This window comes from Harmonia axyridis, chromosome 1 (genome assembly GCF_914767665.1).
Source record: "Harmonia axyridis chromosome 1, icHarAxyr1.1, whole genome shotgun sequence".
NCBI lineage: Eukaryota > Metazoa > Arthropoda > Insecta > Coleoptera > Coccinellidae > Harmonia > Harmonia axyridis.
Genome location: NC_059501.1, coordinates 79999473 through 80017656, shown reverse-complemented (window position 1 = coordinate 80017656; position 18184 = coordinate 79999473). Strand labels below are relative to the sequence as shown.

General features: G+C 35.0%; 1 protein-coding gene across 4 annotated transcripts in view; it reads right to left on the bottom strand.

The window, feature by feature from the left end:
* The window catches only part of LOC123676322 (A disintegrin and metalloproteinase with thrombospondin motifs 16), a 95737-nt gene that overhangs the window by 41248 nt on the left and 36305 nt on the right, over window positions 1–18184 (bottom strand). For all 4 annotated transcript variants that reach the window (XM_045612180.1, XM_045612171.1, XM_045612163.1 and 1 more), the window contains exons 3-4: window positions 13797–13860; window positions 12735–13024 (exon numbers count right to left, since the gene is read on the bottom strand). In XM_045612180.1, coding sequence (XP_045468136.1) covers window positions 12735–13024; window positions 13797–13860 — 354 coding nt within the window. The remainder of the gene's footprint in view (window positions 1–12734; window positions 13025–13796; window positions 13861–18184) is intronic.

Here is an 18184-nt window from a genome sequence, read left to right as displayed (position 1 = left end):
CAAATATCTGTAACATGTGTCAATCAGATCACAGGCCTTGTCTTGCATGTCCAGAACCTCGGATGTCTCCAAATCCAGAACTTCCCGTATCGCACGTCTTGTACCAATCGAACCGAGTCGTGTAAGACGTAACTGAGTCTCGTCTTGAAGAGAGTGAAAGTCCGCTTGGAACGATAATAGTGGCCTATATAAATCTCATTCGATCTAGTACGGTACCTCTTGATGGAACTGATTTGTACTCTCGAAAAATTCGTAACTCTTGTGGGAGTTTATGTAAGCGTAATACGTTATAGATTCCCGGTCGTGCGACCTGGGTAATTGCCGAGATCGGGTTTCTTGAATATGGGAAATGAGATAAAAATATGAGACTGCACACATTTGATTGCGTTCGCGAGCCGCAGTGGCGGCTCGTGAATGTGGAGCTAGTTTTTGCGCACCATAGATTAATAATATAGATAGAGGGAGTATACGTAATTTTTACATGTCCCCAACATGGTTAGATTACGATGTCGGATTGTGATATATTTTCAAATCCACAATTTTACTTTATCGTTATGAATGTATATTTTATTGAATGAAATATATTTATTTCAGTGATTCTCGATTGAAGATACAAATTTGAATATTTGGAATCCGATATTTTTCCTAATTGTCGAATTTATAATAAACAGAATATTTATTCTATCTGTATCTAACTGCTGAAATCCAAGGTTTGGCAACTTTTGCTCTCCTAGTGTCATCGGTTGTTTCACGTCGTTTGGCGCGCTTGAAGTTTGTTTTTTGAATTTCCGATATATTAAGGTATTTATTTCAATATATTTTGAGTTAATATGAAACGTTGATTCACTATGGGACATAAGAAGTGCGTTCTTTGTGGAGAAACTCGCGAATTGAGTGAAATATCGTATCACTGATATGTTTGCATTTCCGCGCGCTTCATGTTAATTTGAGAGTTCATGTTGGGGACAAAATTTGCTTGTAAATGAAATGACATATGCTCTCTCTATCTATATTTATTACTCTGAGTTCCCAACCAAGTTCCTAGAGCTTCTGGCGAGTCACTATCGATGTCTGTGGTCTGGCGTTGTCCTGATGGAACACAATTCTTCTTTTATTTGACAAAGCTGACCGCTTCTGGGCGATTGCTTCCCTTCTACGGTCAAATTGTCGACAGTACAGTTCCAAGTTAACAGTTGTGCGTTAGGGGAGCAGTTCTGAGCTCATAGTAGATAATTCCCTGCCAATCCCACCATACACACAGCAAAACCTAGCTTGGCCATGGTTCCGCCGGCTCACCTCGTTTCGACCACGACCGTTTTCGCTTGACGTTGTCGAAAGTGATCTACTTTTCATCACCAGTCACCAATCTCTTCAAGAATGGGTCGATTTTGTTGACATTCAGCAGCGATTTGTAGATGGAAATTCGGTCCATAAGGTTTTTTTTTTGCGTTAACATGTGTAGTACCCATACATCGAGCTTCTTCTTGAGATCAGGTTTATGCAAATGGTTTTTTCTGCAATCTTCAGCTCTTGGGCAATCCAAACAGTGTTTACATGACGGTCGGAATCTACAATGTCCATGATTTTATCGAAATTTCCGACAATTGGCCTTCCAGTGCGTGGTGCATCTTTGACATCGAAATTACTGGAACGGAATCGGCGTGATTGGCGGTTACAGTATCAGGACCATATATATTTACTCTTTACTCTTTGCTTGTGTCCATCTTTGACGCACGCTCCAACTGAACTCACTTATACAAAGACTATATAAAAATTGTAGTCCGATAATGTTCTTCATCATATTCATTCATATCTTCATCAACTATGCTTTTCAGTGAGTTCTGCCTCGCTTTCATTTTACTTATACATACTAACTTCGATTTTATGTATGAATTCTAGAGTCCTGAAGAATTTTCCAAGAAATTTTCAAATTTGTGCCTTTTTAAAAAACATGATAAAAGCTAATGAAAAATATCCATCCGAAAATACATAATGTAAAGAAATACCAAACAACAATGATTTCAGTTAGACAAGTCAAGTTAGTAATTATTATATGAGAAATTATCTCAATGAACAGCCACTGATGGTTTCCTCACCATCTGAAGCAAGAAATATTCGCACTCCTTGATTTTCATAAAAGGGAATATTGTATGTTACAACTGGATAGGAATGTAGACTTATCTTTTCGGTGTCGAGAAAGCGAAATGTTTCGATCTATGACGAAAAAAAAATTGAACGAGATCGATTATTCAAATCGAGTTTGTGCCTATCCCAAAAAACAAATGCGCTGGATGTCCATCCTCAATTACTAATACACTCTAATTGAACGACACGTAATAATTGCTAATTTGTTGACGGCATTTAATGAAAAGAAAAAAAAATTCTTCGGTTAATTATGTTCGTATTCCGAGGAATTTTTGTAATAAGGAAGAATGAAATTATCATGATGATTAGTTCAGCCCCGTCAGTGCTCTATTTGATGAATAGCAATTTTTTTGCCCTACCTTCATGTGTTCAGAGAGGCTGTAACAGTTTTTTCAACATGAAATCTGAACCAAAAAATGAAACAATAGGTTTTAATGAGCCCACTATCTGGGCTGCTGTTATTTTTGTAGCTATCATCTTTTAACACTTGACAAATAAAATTTACCATAATACCAAAAATGGAACGATAGACGCTTTAACAATGCATTAAAATTGTTGAAATTCAATTCAAAGTTCGCAAAACTAAAGTAATTTTGGATTATCGTGAAGCACCTTCACAGTTCACGACCGGCAATTGTGACACAAGTGAAAAAATTTGAGCTATTGGGACAATTAAGTGATGGGAAGAATCGAAACCGCCTGTGCTTTGCTCAAGAACAGCTGAGAATATAGCTGATGTAGCCCGTAGTATTCGTTGAATCCTCTTCGATCTTGGGAATTAGATATTCCATAAACGACATGATACCGTATTTTGCATAAATACTTAAGTCTTAAGGCTGTTAAAGTTCAGTTAACTAAAGAACTCAGCAACATCGTATCTTCTTCAAAAAAGGTCCTTGAAATGCATCAAAATAATCCGGATTTTCATCGAAAAATCATCTTCAGTGATGAAGCCATTTTTTCTTGGAATTTATGTGAAAAACATGGAAAAATTGTAGATATAAATAAATTGCTGCATTTGGGACTCGAAAAACCCAAGAATGATTGTTGTGAATCCTCTTCATCCTCACATGTCATTGTTTGGTGCAGTTTTTGGCTGATGGTGTTATTGAAACTTACTTTTTCGAAGGCTCGAAGATATTGATGTGAACGACGGTTATTTTCAACAAGACTGTGTCACGTGCCAATCGCAATTTTGCAAGAAAAGTTTCCTGGCCGTGTTATTTCTCGAAGAGGTGATTATAATTGGCCACCGAGATCTTGTGATTTAACACCTTCAGACCTTTTTCTTTGGGACCACGTGAGAGCTATGCCAATGCCCCAAAATTGATTCAAGACTTTAAAGATAGAGTTCGTGGAGTTATCGAAGACATACAGCCGCAAATGCGTGAATTTGTCATGGAAAATTTCATGAAAAGGATATGGTGCTGCCACCCGTGGCGTGGCGACCATTTGGCTGATATAGTTTCTATCGTTAATGCCATTTTCACAATTTCACAATGAAATAAGCATGCATAGGTACTTTTTTTGCAATAAAAATGGAGCCTTGGAAAACTCTTTGCAATTATATTGGTAAAAAGAGAAAAAAGATAAATTAAGAACAAACAGAGATAATTAAATCGATAGATATAATGATGATCAGTAGATATTTAACAAAAGGGATGAGTTTACACCTATTTCTTCATTTGTGATTTATTGCTTTGTCACTTCTACTTTAAAAACGGAAAATTTCGAAATAATTGTTACAATTACGACCAAACCTACATAATCTAAAGAAAGGTCACATACCATACCACGCGGAAATTAATATCCAATAACACACTTAAGTGATTGATTCTCCCTCGGAGATATGTCAAATGTATGAATTGCAAAATCTCAAGCTATCAAAGAACCAGAGAAACGGATCGTAAAGTTCAAGTCATCGACTCAACTCAGTCTTCCAAGTCTGAAACCGCAGACAGGCATGGTCTTAATTTGAAATGTATTATACCGTACGAAATTGCACTTTACATAATTTTGACATGCTAAGGAGGATGAGACAGAAGACTGCAATTTGCCTGGTTAATTACGCTGCCTTACGCAATAGGGCATTTTTTGGAGCTGCTCGCGGAAGTCACGTGACCTTTCTCCGTGCGATATTACAGCAGGAAAAAACGAGAAAGCAGACAATAACTGATGAGTTGGGTTAATGATTCCCTTCAATCACTGATGTCATGATGGTAACTACTCATCGAGTAACGCTAATTGATGTTTTTTTTTATTTACATCATTTTGGTTTATAATTTTCGATAATTAATTATCAATCTCCTCTTAGTTTTCACTTTACGAATGTATAGAATGAATACTTTCGAAAGGAAGTTCGGGAAGGTTTTAAATTCACAGAAATAGACGTTCTCTCAGCTCCAGAGCCTTAGATATCCTTTAATTCTAATGGATGAGAATCAAGAAACAAAAATGTATTTTCTTCACGATACTGAATATTTTTCACCTAAAATCTTATCCTTTACAGTTCTGAAGTATGTAATTATATATTTTTCAAAAATTTCATTTGATAGGGAACACCACCACGTTTAAAACGAAATGAGGGATATTTCTTCTTACAAATTACCGATTTTTATGGGATTTTCACATAATTTCGTCAAACAATAATCTATATGGAAGAAAGCAAATATATTTAATTTTCGATGGAAAAATTTAAAGAATTAGGGAATGTTTTGTTTTTTGCGAAGAAATTGATGATATGTTCTTCGAACAAAGAACTTATGTATTTTTAAAATATTCGTGAAAAACCTACCAAAAATCATTATAAAAGAGGTAAAACTATAATTTTGTGAAATTCCTCGTATAGTGCTGACCTCTACTTATTTGCTTCGAAAAAAGAAAGAAGATGAATTAAATTTACAACATCGTACACCGTACAAAGTTTAGTTATCGCAGGAGCGCCAGAGAGGAAATGAATGGGTACCAAAGTTTGACTGATACGTGAAAAACCACGTGGTGGCAATCCCTCTAAGGATATTGGTGCGAATAACCCTGGATATCAATGTCTGAGCGTCATATATGTTGTTCTGTGGTAAAAATGAAATAAAAAAAAAACATAAGATGCTTCCAGATACATTTATGGAAATCTATTATATCTTTGTTTATAGTTATGTTGCAGTTTGTACAATTATTAAATATACGTTTTCTTCTTCGACTCGATTTGTCTTTTACACTTCTCCTTCCACATATTTTATTTGCTCTTTGCACTTTATTTCTGAAAGATGTCTAGATATATGCTTCTTCAACCGTTGAAGATTTCCTTTCTTCATGGATCTTCAAAGCAATTAAATCTGACCCAGCATTGACCAAGATTGTTACAGATGAACGACGGATACAATGTCCAAAGTCAAAATTCGAAAAATTTGTTACAATTTTCGGAATTTTTCAAAAAAGATTGATCAATCAATCATATTCAAAGAACATGACATTTTCAGCATTCGACAACTCTGCTAGTGTCCTGAACATCTGAACATAGATATTAAACCGAAATAAGTGATGATCATCTGACTTTTGTTTTTGCTGACGATAAACGAATCGATTTCATAGGAAATGAGATTGTAATTCAATATTTTCAGAAGAAATTGTATGTTTACAATGCTTACATCGTGGTGAGAACACATTCTGAAACTCCAACGTTGGCCTAAGCTTAAAGCATCGATCAACAATTTTCATGGTTGTTTGAGAAATTATCACTTTTACAACTAGATATCAAATGTACCATTTTGATACAATTGACAGTTGAACAATCTAGTTTTTCCATTGTCTGTTATTGTCAATAAATTAAGGAACTAATTATAATGAGCTTTTAGTTTTAGGTTATTCAATGTGTCCTTAGTCACTCCAGTCTGAATCACATCAAAAGTACCCAAACAGCCGAAAATTCAACGGAACCATCCCGTAAACCACAAATTATACAATCATCGTTACACAAGGCGATGACAAAAGAAAAGAAAATGGTCGATAGACCGATAATATTGATGAAACCTCACAGAACTTCCTGTCAACCATGACTCTGCTAAATGATTAAAGGTTACGAAAGTACTTAATGCCGAAATGATTCGAGCATTAAGTTTGTTAACTAGACGACCAATCTGTTCTTTGTTAACGATTTGCATCTGCCTGCAAATACCCGCTATCCATATTGTGCCGGCATATGGATTAGAAAATGAAAGTTACAATTGAATAAGGTACCTCCTAGGAATTATTACTCAAACAGACAAATATGTTGCATTACTTTATTTTCATCGAATAAATAACATTTTCAATTAGTTTGAAATGTATATGTAAATTGAATTGTTTTCCATGACCATTATTCAATTTTGTTCCAATTTACTAGAAAAAAGTTCTAAACCGAAGGTTTTGCAGAAAAATTTTTCCATATACTCGTACAAATAGGTTCCCTTTTTTGATTTGGCTTGATGTGGTAATGGGGCAGCTATTTGCTCAATTCATTACTTCCAAAAAGAGTATGTCCATCTGGAGAACTTCACTGGGCAAGTGGAATATAACCCAATAATTTCCCAAGGTGATACGAAAATCTTATCGCATAGTGTGAATAGATAGTAAAAATTGAGAAAATGAATATAACGTTCCTTTTGCTTATATAACTAGAACTCATGGAAAGAAGTCGACAAAACAAAAGGTATCTAACAACTCACAAACATTTTTTGACAGCACGGGCTAAATCAGCAAAGTGGAATTTGGTAGAAATCATGCGCCTAGGATTAAATTCAATATCAAAATGGAAAACAAGTGTGAAAAATATTGGAATGAAACGAAAAAGTTCAAAATAACGAGCCATTCCCATAAAGAATCTGCCTTTTCAGCACTGACAAAAAAATGAGTTCATAACAGGGGTTAATTAAAATAACGAGGCATTCGAGTACTCCTTGAAACCATATCTACAAATACTTGTACTTGTTTAAATCCTAAGATAGGATAATCATATATCTGCTGCCAAGAAAAAATCTCAGAAAATCTCATCAGATTGTATTCAGTCTGCTGTAATTGATAAGAAATAATTAACAATTGTAATTTTTGCCTCAAAAATTGATTGAAAATCCAGATATGTATTATAATTCATTATTTGAAAACTTAGTTCTACCTAGAATTGTTGCTTCATTGTTCTCAACCTTCATAATTTTATTTTTCGAATATTTTCTCATGAAAATAATCATGTTGAAGTTGAATGCAACATAAAATTCAAGCTGGTAGAATATCATCTCTATTGATATTTTATATGATGAAAAACGTATTTATTTTTTTATTCCATCAAATTACACAAGGCGTTTCAAAAGAAAGTGGCTCTTGGGAATTTTGTGGCTATGGAGCGTTTCTCGAAACTGAATTGCGCGTTGTGCATATGAGAATTTTTCAGAAAATGTAAATCTTCGACTATGGGAAGAAGAAATTCCTCCGAATCCGATGTTTTTGTCAATTAAATGATACGTCAGGCTTTTTTCCAATTCGAAAACGACTAAAAATTTGAAGAGACCCATTCTACCCTAGATAAATCAAAACCCAGGCGTCCAAAGTTATTCAGAACGCAAAAGAATGTTTCTGTTCGTGATGATCCCGACCTCTCCATTAGGAAGCGTATAAGTGCTTTGAATGTACATAAATGATATTAAATTCAAATGGTGCTAGAATTGGAACCTCAATATGCCATTTTTTAGGCAAATTTGGACTTTTACTAGTGGGGTCTCCTTAAATATGAAGTTTTCGTTAGTAAACCAACTTTCTTAATCATGTTTAAACATTATATTCATCATAAAATGAGAGCCATCACAGAGCTTACTTGCCAAGCGGTATCAGGAATTTTAATATTAGATTGAACGAGTGTGGTAAACGCGGAATTTGGACAACATTATTGTTAAAAAATAAATTTCCAAATAGTTTATTTTCAGAGTTGATGAATATTTTTTTATTTGAGTATATGTATACAACTTCGGTCAAACTCGCAACTGATGTTAAAATATTGAATTTCATCTGGCCAATCCACTAGACCTCACGACACAGAAGGTCACACCTGTCAAAAACAAAGCCGAACCAATTTCTCACGTCAGTCCAAACCACGGTATCAAGACATCAAAGAGACTCGACACCGAAGAGATTTCGCCATGTTCTCGCGACAAATGAACAATTGCCAAGTCACGAAATCGTCGTAAAACCGGCGATCGAAGTCGTCCTTCAAATTTTCAAATCTCCTACGGAGCTCCTCCCGCAGGAAACAGTTATGTAACTTGACAGCAAAGATGAAATATCGCCAATCGTAATACCCGAAAATTGGCCGGTGTCAATCGCATTTACCGTTCTGTGGGATGTCGAATTTCGGATTAGCACAGCTTGTGGGCATTGCGCTGAACGGAGAAGTAGAACACGAAGTTTAAAACCTTGATTTTTGGTTTTGGTGGTTTTCATTTCTAGTGGTGGCAACACTGATCTGGATAGATCGGAAAACGATAATTCAACTGAGATGTCTGATGCATCTACTGTTTTATTTAATTTAAACATTGTATTACAATATAGTTCATGCTAATAGAAGACGGAGCAATATAAACTGAGTAAATCGTAGAGTTTGTGCAAAGAGTAACTACTATTGGTAGAAATGTCTGGAACTGATGATGTATCTATTGTTTTATTTGGTTCAAACATTGTATTACAATTTAGTTCTTGCAAATATAAGACAGAGCAATAGAAACGAAGTAAATCGTATATGTAGTTTGCGCATAGAGGAACAATTATTGGTCAAACGCTCATGAATCCTATCCCACCTTCATCTCTAACATACTATCAGGTACTCGCAACGGAATGTGGATGTCATTTGTAATTTGATAATGTGTGAATCCATTTCACAAAAGATTCAGAAAGAAGTTCAATCCTATCAAGCTGATTTGGGCTAATAATTAAAGGAAAAGTAGCTTCTTAGAACGCCTCATTCAAACATCGCAACCTGTTTCTGGAAGTGGTACAGGATGAGTAAGGTACTGAGGAAGGGCAGAAATGCATAAAACTCCTCGTATAGGAGGTTGAAGAAAACATCAGACGATTTGATAACATTATAAAGTGTACCAGAGAGATTGTGGTTGTGAATCTTAGTGAAACTGACACCGAAGATCACTTTTCGCATATCATGTTAGATTCTTCATATAATTTTTGTGTATTTGATTTTTATTTCTATTAATGTTTTGAATTTTGTGATATTCTTCTATTCAGAATAATCATTTTTCTTCAATTTTCTGTCCTTCTAGTTGGCCTTATACACGAAACCTATGCCAACTTAAATCAAGAGCATAAATTCTTTCAAGCTCTTTAAATCCAACCTTAGTAAGTGGTTCACTGAAAAACCTAGATTGTGAGTACACAGTCAGAATGATGTTAATAATGTTTACAATTGCTGAATGTGGGGTTTTCCGTCCACCTCTCTGTTTCTTGCTAGGTTTGCTTGTACCTGCATTTTTCCTTGAGACTGATTTGTGCTTTTCATCAATCTGATTGCGTGATTTATGATGTTTATTGTTTCAAATTGATCTGTTTTTATTGACACCATTCTTATTATGTAATATTGTTCTTATTATATTTATTTTATCTTTCAGCATAGTTTTTTCGTTAGTATCAAGTTTTAAAAAACGCGAGTCATAATTTAGGAATATAGAGTTGAGTCTGGATCGAGAGATTGGAGGTTCAGTGATGCTACATTTGTTGTTGTTAGAATAATGGATAAAAAAGATTTTTGTGTATCGATAATGGCTTGATGAGTGTTATTCTGACTCTGTCCCATCTATAGCAACGGTTAAAAGACGCTTTTGCTTCTTTCTAAATTGTTCATACCAGGGAAGAAATTCTGCTCTAATGGAGAAGTGGTTGCCAAGGTTGATTTTCGAAATCAAAATGAATAAATATTTAGAGTACATGTATCACTCTTGAAGATGACTATGTTGTCGAATAAAGTTGAATTTTCACGAAAAAAATTAGTTTTTACTGGTGAGGCCAGGGACTTATTCAGTGAAATGTTGAATGTATTTTTTTGAGAAATTATTCCAGACCAAGTTTTCAAGATGAGCTCGAGGAGTTAATGCACACACATGCAAAAGCCAGATTCCTTAATATTTGACCATACTGAAATTTAGCAATTTTCAAACGAATTCTAAATATCTGAAATATATCTAACACTCCGAAGTGATATCATATAACTAACAGACATCGTCTAATAAGTGTGTGAACATTTTCGCATCACCACATACGGCGCGAGCTTATAACCTCGAACTGTGAATATTATTTGCTTTGTCTCACTCACTTCGAAAGTAAGCATTGTCAAACAGATCCCGCTCATAAAAACAATCAAAGTAGGCGTTGATTATCTTGAGAAATAATCATTCCATTAGCTTCTACTTGTCATTTACGTCCGTTTCAAAGCCTATGTAATCAGAATTAAACCATATGCAAAACTTTAAACATAAATCAACTTTATGTAAGTGTCATTTGGTTTTATGTTGATCCAGGAAGATTGAAATGGCATCTTCGAAATTGTGACATCCTCTGTGATAAGCTTGGATGCATTGACCAAAATTGGAATTCCAATTAAAGCGGATTACGAAATGAGAATCACTTAAGAACTGAAGGTTCTCATCTCCATTTCACTGATTCAAATCCTCTGTTCTATGCTCGTCACATCTCTTTCTCGTGAAAAAGCAATGAATGCTAAGAACTGAACGTCCAGCTGTGAATTTACGACACTTTGAATATGGCAGCTCTTCGTGTTTTGCAAACCACCTCAATTCAAATGGGCATACTTGGAAGAAGACAGGTATAAATATTCAACCGTATGTGTTTTGCTCGGACAATTTTGGAATTATATTTCTGAATACTAATGCTTCAGATGTTCAGCTTAGGTGTTTCATGTTTGCGGTCTTGTGTTTTTCAAAGGAACGTTTAACGTCGAGGTTTTTGAACCTCGGATCTCGTCTGATGATCTCATATGTGGGGAAATATATGGCCCTAATCATACTAAGATATGAATGTCATGATTCTGGGAAAGATGTAAGAAAACAAACTGTAAAGCTTTCAACATTCCAAATTTATTGGTCAAGACCAACTTGAAATGATGATATTCACTTTTGCCTAGATAAAAAATAGCTATATGGGAGAAAAAATTCTTCCTTATTGTGACTTCATATCTAGTAATATAATGCTTTTAAGTTTTGAGATCTGTTTCTTTCAGAATGCATACGCTGGTTTCATCAGAAGAATATTTTAGTATTATTCTTTGAACGGAAAAATTTTATTGAAAACCATCTGAAAAAACCTTTACTCTTAAAAAGTAACTTTTGGAATAATCAATGATTTAGCGATTCTCATTGAAAATAACGGAAATATTCTTTGTCAATCGGCATGGCACTATGCCTCGCTCAAAAACTGTATTTTCGATCTGATAGAAATTGAATTTTGAGATCTCAGGTGTTTCATATATTTATCTGTTCAACTCTTTTTTATTGTCAATAGTTTGAACTAGAAAAACCGAAAATATTTCATTGAAATAAACTGTTAATCGCTTAAAATATACATATAGAGTGTTTTTTTTCGAGGTATATAATTTTAAGTTGGCATTACTGTTCAAGATGGCGACCGATTTAACAGCTGTCAAGTGATTTATTCTCAATTTGGTTTGGCAATTTATCATGAATAGACTCACGCCTGAACAATGCTTGCAAATATGTCCATTAGCGATGAAGCGCACTTCTGGTTGAATGGCTTTATCAACAAACAAAACTGTCGCATTTGGAGTGAAGCTAATCCTCAAGTGTATGTCGAAACACCGTTACATCCAGAAAAACTGACTGTTTGGTGCGCTTTATGGGCTGGTGAAATCATTGGTCCGTACTTCTTCAAAAACGATGATGGCCAGAACGTTACAGTCAATGGTGATCGGTATAGAGCCATGATTACTAACTTTTTCATTCCTGAATTGAACAACCATGATGTCCAGGAGCTGTGGTTCCAACAAGACGGCGCAACATGTCACACAGCTCGTGCCACAATCGATTTATTGAAAGACACGTTTGGTGACCGCCTAATTTCACGTTTTAGACCTGTGAATTGGCCTCCAAGATCTTGTGATTTAACACCGCTAGACTACTTTCTGTGGGGCTATGTAAAGTCATTGGTCTATGCGGCTAACCCACAAACCCTTGACCATTTGGAAGACAACATTTGCCGTGTTATTGCCGATATACGGCTACAAATGTTGGAAAAAGTCATCAAAAATTGGACTTCCAGATTGGACTACATCCAAGCCAGCCGTGACGGTCATATGCCAGAAATCATATTTTAAATGTAATGCCACAAGATTATCTTGCAATTATTGCAATTTAAAGTTCTATAGCTCTAAAAAAACACCCTTTATATGATAATAATAATCTAAAAGAATTTAGACAATAAACTTGAAGTCATATTAACCTGACCAATAATTGCTTCCTTCTAAATTGGTCATATCAAATAAATTTTCTCAATTCGTTTCATTTACACTCGAAAATTTCTTATGTACTCACCTCTGGAAGTTCCACATATTCAACCCCATGTTGGGCAGTAGCGTTTGGTTCCACAGTCCAAATCTTCAGTTTACCCTTTTTGAAAAGTCCACTGGTAGGTATGAGGCTCAAATTGAAGGGTATTCCAAATGCTTTCAGCCTCAACTGCCTCGTAGTATCTATCGTTTGTGGAGTAGCGTTGTTATATTTTACTTTTTCATCTACGTCGATTATATTTTGTGTTAAATTCTTAGACTTCGATATACTCCTCTTGTTGAGGTGATCTATTTGGACTATTTCGTATTCAGGAACTGAAAACATAATTGGTGTGAATATTAAGAATCGTTGAAGATAATCCTTGAAATAGACAATAGTTGAAGTTTTTTTTTAGCAAACCCTAAATTGTTTCTTCTGAGAGACTATCCAAAGATTTTTGTATATAAAATTCGAATTAAGCTAATTAGCTACCTGACTAGATGATCAATATAGCTGGCAGATCAATCTAACTGACAGATTAACTTATCTGGCAGATTAACTTAGCTGGTAGATTAACCTAGCTGGCAGATACACTTAACTGGCAGCCAGATTAACCTAGCTGGTAGTTTTATCTAGCCGGCAAATTAACCTAGCCATTTGAAATTAATGCATTTGAGTTGACATGGTATTTTCGAAATCAAATAGGTAAATAATGGTTTGATGTCTGTGTATTACAATTTAAATCAATTTCACGGCATTCAAACAATTTTTCAATTCTGGAAAAAGGGGTTTCCTCTTTGCGGAGAATCTTCAGCTTTCTCGATGGCTGAGTGGCTAGAGCATCGAACTAGTAATTCGGAGGTTGCGGTTTCGAGCCCCGCTCAGGGAGGTACTTTTTCTAGAATTGAAAAATTGTCTGAATGCCGTGAAATTAATTCAATATTCAAAATCAAAGTTGTCTTCCTTGAAGAATATCTATATTACATAAAACCGTTTGCGTAAGAAGACTATGGTATATAAAATAGTCATCAATTCGACTAAAACTTTTATTCTTACAATGAAGGTTGACGTGGTGTTAAGGTACACCAAGTATGATAAAATGCTTACCTAAATCATGGTGGTCTACATGGAAAACGCTCCTCAATTCATCTATCGTCATATGTTTATGAACCTGTCAACAAAAATTTGAACTATAAAATAGAGATAGAAATTGGATACAATTATGGATCAGCTAAATCAAAAAGTTGGAATAGGCCAACTGTTAGATGTGAAATGACTCACTCCTTACACATCAAAAAGGCTAATAATACAGATTTTTTTGCTCCCATTAGACGAGGCTAAAATTACCAGATGAGTAACTCCAAACTAGTCCTAATAAAAAATATACGACCCAATTTTATTGCCAACCTTTGAAATATCGCTCTGATATGGGTTCCTCGACCAGACATCCCATAAATTTAAAACCACAAACTGTTGATGGACGTAAAAATTGAAAAAAAAAAATTGGGAAGTCAATTCGAGGATGTTTGTCAAGTCTTGAACTCTATGTACCTTTTGTTTGGTGCGAATTTTTACAGACGTGTAAACAAGCAAATTGTCCTCACCTTTATCTTGGCGTGAAACCATGAAGTCGAAGACAATCTACCGTTCTGAGCATTTATTTGAGGTGTACATAAGCAGTCAGAACGTCCTTGGTGGTAAAAATACTCAAGTAAGTATACGGATTGATTCACCGGGATGGCCTATATTAGACGTTTATGGAAAACTAATCATAAATTTGAGCTGAAAATTTGCATATTGGGGTTTGAGACAATGATCTTTCTCCTTAAAATATTTTAGGTCTCTACAAGTTCCGGTTATACCAGAAACAGAAACAGACTACAACTTCCTCATTTCAAACAGCACGCCCAGTATATTATAGCTTTTGTGATGACATTTTAGTCAATATGCCATACCTTGGGTAAAAACTCAACGGTTCATGAGTTAATGGGATTCTTATAAAAAAATGGTGGTGATAAGGACAGTTTTTTGAATATTTCTTATTCGAAGCAAGCAAACCTTATATCTGAAAAGAATACATCAAGAGTTATTGACGAAGAACTTTAAATGAAGAAAAACCGCAATTTCTAACTGTGTGGAGTAGTCTATGACCTCCGGAAAACACAGAAAGAAACTAAAATTCGATTTTTCCATAACTGAATTCGACATTTCAAGAATTGTACTCAATTATTCGTAATTGGAAAATTTTTTTAGGTCTATGGATTTCTCAGCAATCCCAACGAAAAATTGATTATAAAATTTGAAATGTAAAATTTAGTTATCCAAACATCGAATTTTAGTTTTTTTCTGAGTTTTCTGGAAGTCACAGATCACACCGTACAGTGAAGAATTGCGGTTTTTTCTCATTTAAGGTTCTTCCTCGATACTCATAAAATATTCATTTTAGGTATAGAGTTTGCTTACGTAGAATCGAATGAAATAATGAAAAATATAGATTCTAACTTGAAAATCTTGAGTTTTGATGAATTTGAGTTGTTCAAGTTCAAGTGATCTTCTGATGAACATCTTGTACATTTTTGGTTCAAACCACAAACAGTTTTATAATACTACGTATTTGCCCTAGATATGGCATATTGCCGAAATCGACATCAAAAAAGCTTTCTTATGATGCAATAATATAGTGGGAGTGCCGTTTTAAATAAAGAAGTACTAGTCTGTTTCCGGTATAAGCAGAAGTTGAAGAGATCTGAAAATATTTTAGGGCGAAAGATCATTCTCTAACACCAATATGCAAATTTTCAGCTCGAAATTATGATTAGTTTTCCATGAACGTCTAAAAGGCCATCCCGGTGAATCACTCTGTATATAGGGTGTTTCTATATTCATACGAACGATTCGAGACGAGACCTAAAGTAAAGTGCTTTTTCCGGTTCTGTTGAAGTTGGGTTAGTTGCATTTAATATTCGATTTTGAAATTGAAATTTTCCAATTTTTTTTCAATGTTGAGTACCTATTACACTCACTAATGATCTTTATATAATTATAAAGAGATTATTATGTCCATCGTATTGCGAAATCTTAATGAGAATTGATATATTCTTCCATTCAGACAGGTGAGTCACCGAAAAGAATGGATTTATGCAGAACATTGACCTATATTGTTTGGTTCGTTCAGACTTGTGGGCGTTCAAGAATACTATGAAATCTGATACTTAACGAGGGAGCAGACCAGTCGACTTTTATTTTAATCGACGTCAATTGATTCTGCTTCTTTCTTTTCTTTTTGAATGAATAACTTTTTTTTTGTTCCTTTTTTGGGTTGGATTTATTATGAATTATTGTTGAATGTGGTCGGGATCGAATTTAATGAGCTCATTTGTTTATTATTTAAAGGCAATCTCGAAGCAATCGGATGTTTAGTCAACCTTTTAGAGGATAGGTTTGTGGAGATTCCGACAGCCGAATAAGCGACGAAATTCAAATTCTGACTTCAACTGAAATTTCATAGGTTTAGTTTAGAACTTGTTATGAATCTTAGGTTGATTACAAATAAATGTTTCTGAAAAAATTATGTTACAAAGTGATGAGTTAATAAAAGCATATCATTTCATATCATTTTGAAAGGATTACTGCGTATATTTTTTCGAATAGTTGAATGAGGTGTAGAATAAAATTCATAGAAATTTGTAGATTGTAGGCGATTTGTAATCATTTTAGAATAATTGAACTTTAAAAATTGCAAGGAGCTGGACACACTGTATACAGTAGGCGTACAACTTTGCTTCCGCCGTTTTTTTCCGAATTGCGAGGATTTATTGTAAGAAACTAGTTATACATTTTTGATTTAAAGTATTGTCCATCGCTAGCCACTACTTACTCCCATCTTTCGGGTATAGCGTACGAATCCCGCCTTGAACAAACTTGTCATCTTTTGAAGCGCTCCACGAATCGATCCAATTTTTCAATTCTTCATAAGACCGGAAGTGCTGCTCAGCCAAGCCGTGTGCCATTGATTGAAACAAGTGATAGTCCGAGGAAGCAACGTCTGCAGAATACGGCGGGTGGGATATAGGACTTCCTATTTCAACGTTTCCAAGTATGTCTTGACCACTTTCGCAGCATGGGATCGAGTATTGTCATGCTGTAAAATCATGTTATGATCGTTTGTCTTTCAATGCTCGTCTCAAAAACTTTTGCGTTCGATAACAAGCGACTGTGATTGTTTCAGTCGGTTTTAATAACTCATAAACACTACGCCGAGCTGGTCCCATCAAATACTGAGCATGACCTTGGAACCATGAATGTTTGGTTTGGCCGTCGAAGTGGAAGCATGGCCGGGATATCCTCATGATTTTTTGCGCTTGGGATTACCATAATGAACCTATTTTTCGTCTTCGATCAAAATGCGATGCAGAAATCCCTTTCGTCTTTGTCTTGAAAGCAGCTGTTAACAATTTCCTTGTTTCTTAATTATTCCCATGACTTTCAGGCTCTTTTGAAATTGCTTTTTGCGTCACTGCCAATGATCCTGCCAATTCTTGTTGAGTTCGAAACGAGTCTTGATCAAGTAATCCCCCCAATTCTGCATCATCTAAAACCTTCTCTCTTTCATCGCCAAGCTGGTCTTCGACGTCAAAATCACCGTTCTTGAAGCATTGAAACCACTCTCGGCACTTTCTTTCACTAATAACGGCCTCACCATATGTGTTTGAGACCATTCGATGAGCCTCAGGCTCAGGTTTCTTCATATTAGAGCAGAAAATTAAAACCTCCCGCAAATGACGAGAATTTGGCTCGTTAGCTGACATATTTAATCGAGAATAAATTCATGATGCAGACACAAATCGACTAATATTTCAATGGCGTTATGTTTAAAAATACCTAAGCTTATTATATGACATCTACGATCTGTTCATTTCGACTACCACTTACCGCTACAGTCATCTATTGCAAAACAGCGGAAGCAAAGTTGCACAATAATAATAAACCAAATGTAACAACCACAAAGAATAATGTTTTCATTATTATTGAAAACGTAGTAATGATTATCCAGGATAACGTTTTGTATTGTTCAACAATGAGAACAAATGAGAGTTTTCAGATGGCTCTAGCGTCAATACTAGCCTATAAAAAGACTATAACATATTAAAAATTCAGCCAATTTGACCTGAGGCCAATTTCCCTAATTAAGTGTGCGTTATTCTTTGCATGAGTTTGTTTTTGTCCTGAATTCAACTTAATTATAGAATTCTTTCAATCAATCAAATAAATCCAAATCATCTCAGTACAAAGTGAATAGAAATGTAAAACATCGATAATAACAGAAATAATCCTTGAACACAAGTGATTGTCAGCAAATAAAATTGCACTTTGATGAACTTCCAATGTCAAATCCAAACTATCGAAAAATTCTCGGAATTCAACTCAAATCAATCCAAATGATCACTCATCTCTAATTAAGCCTAAGGCCGCCTCAACAACCATCCCAAAGTGGA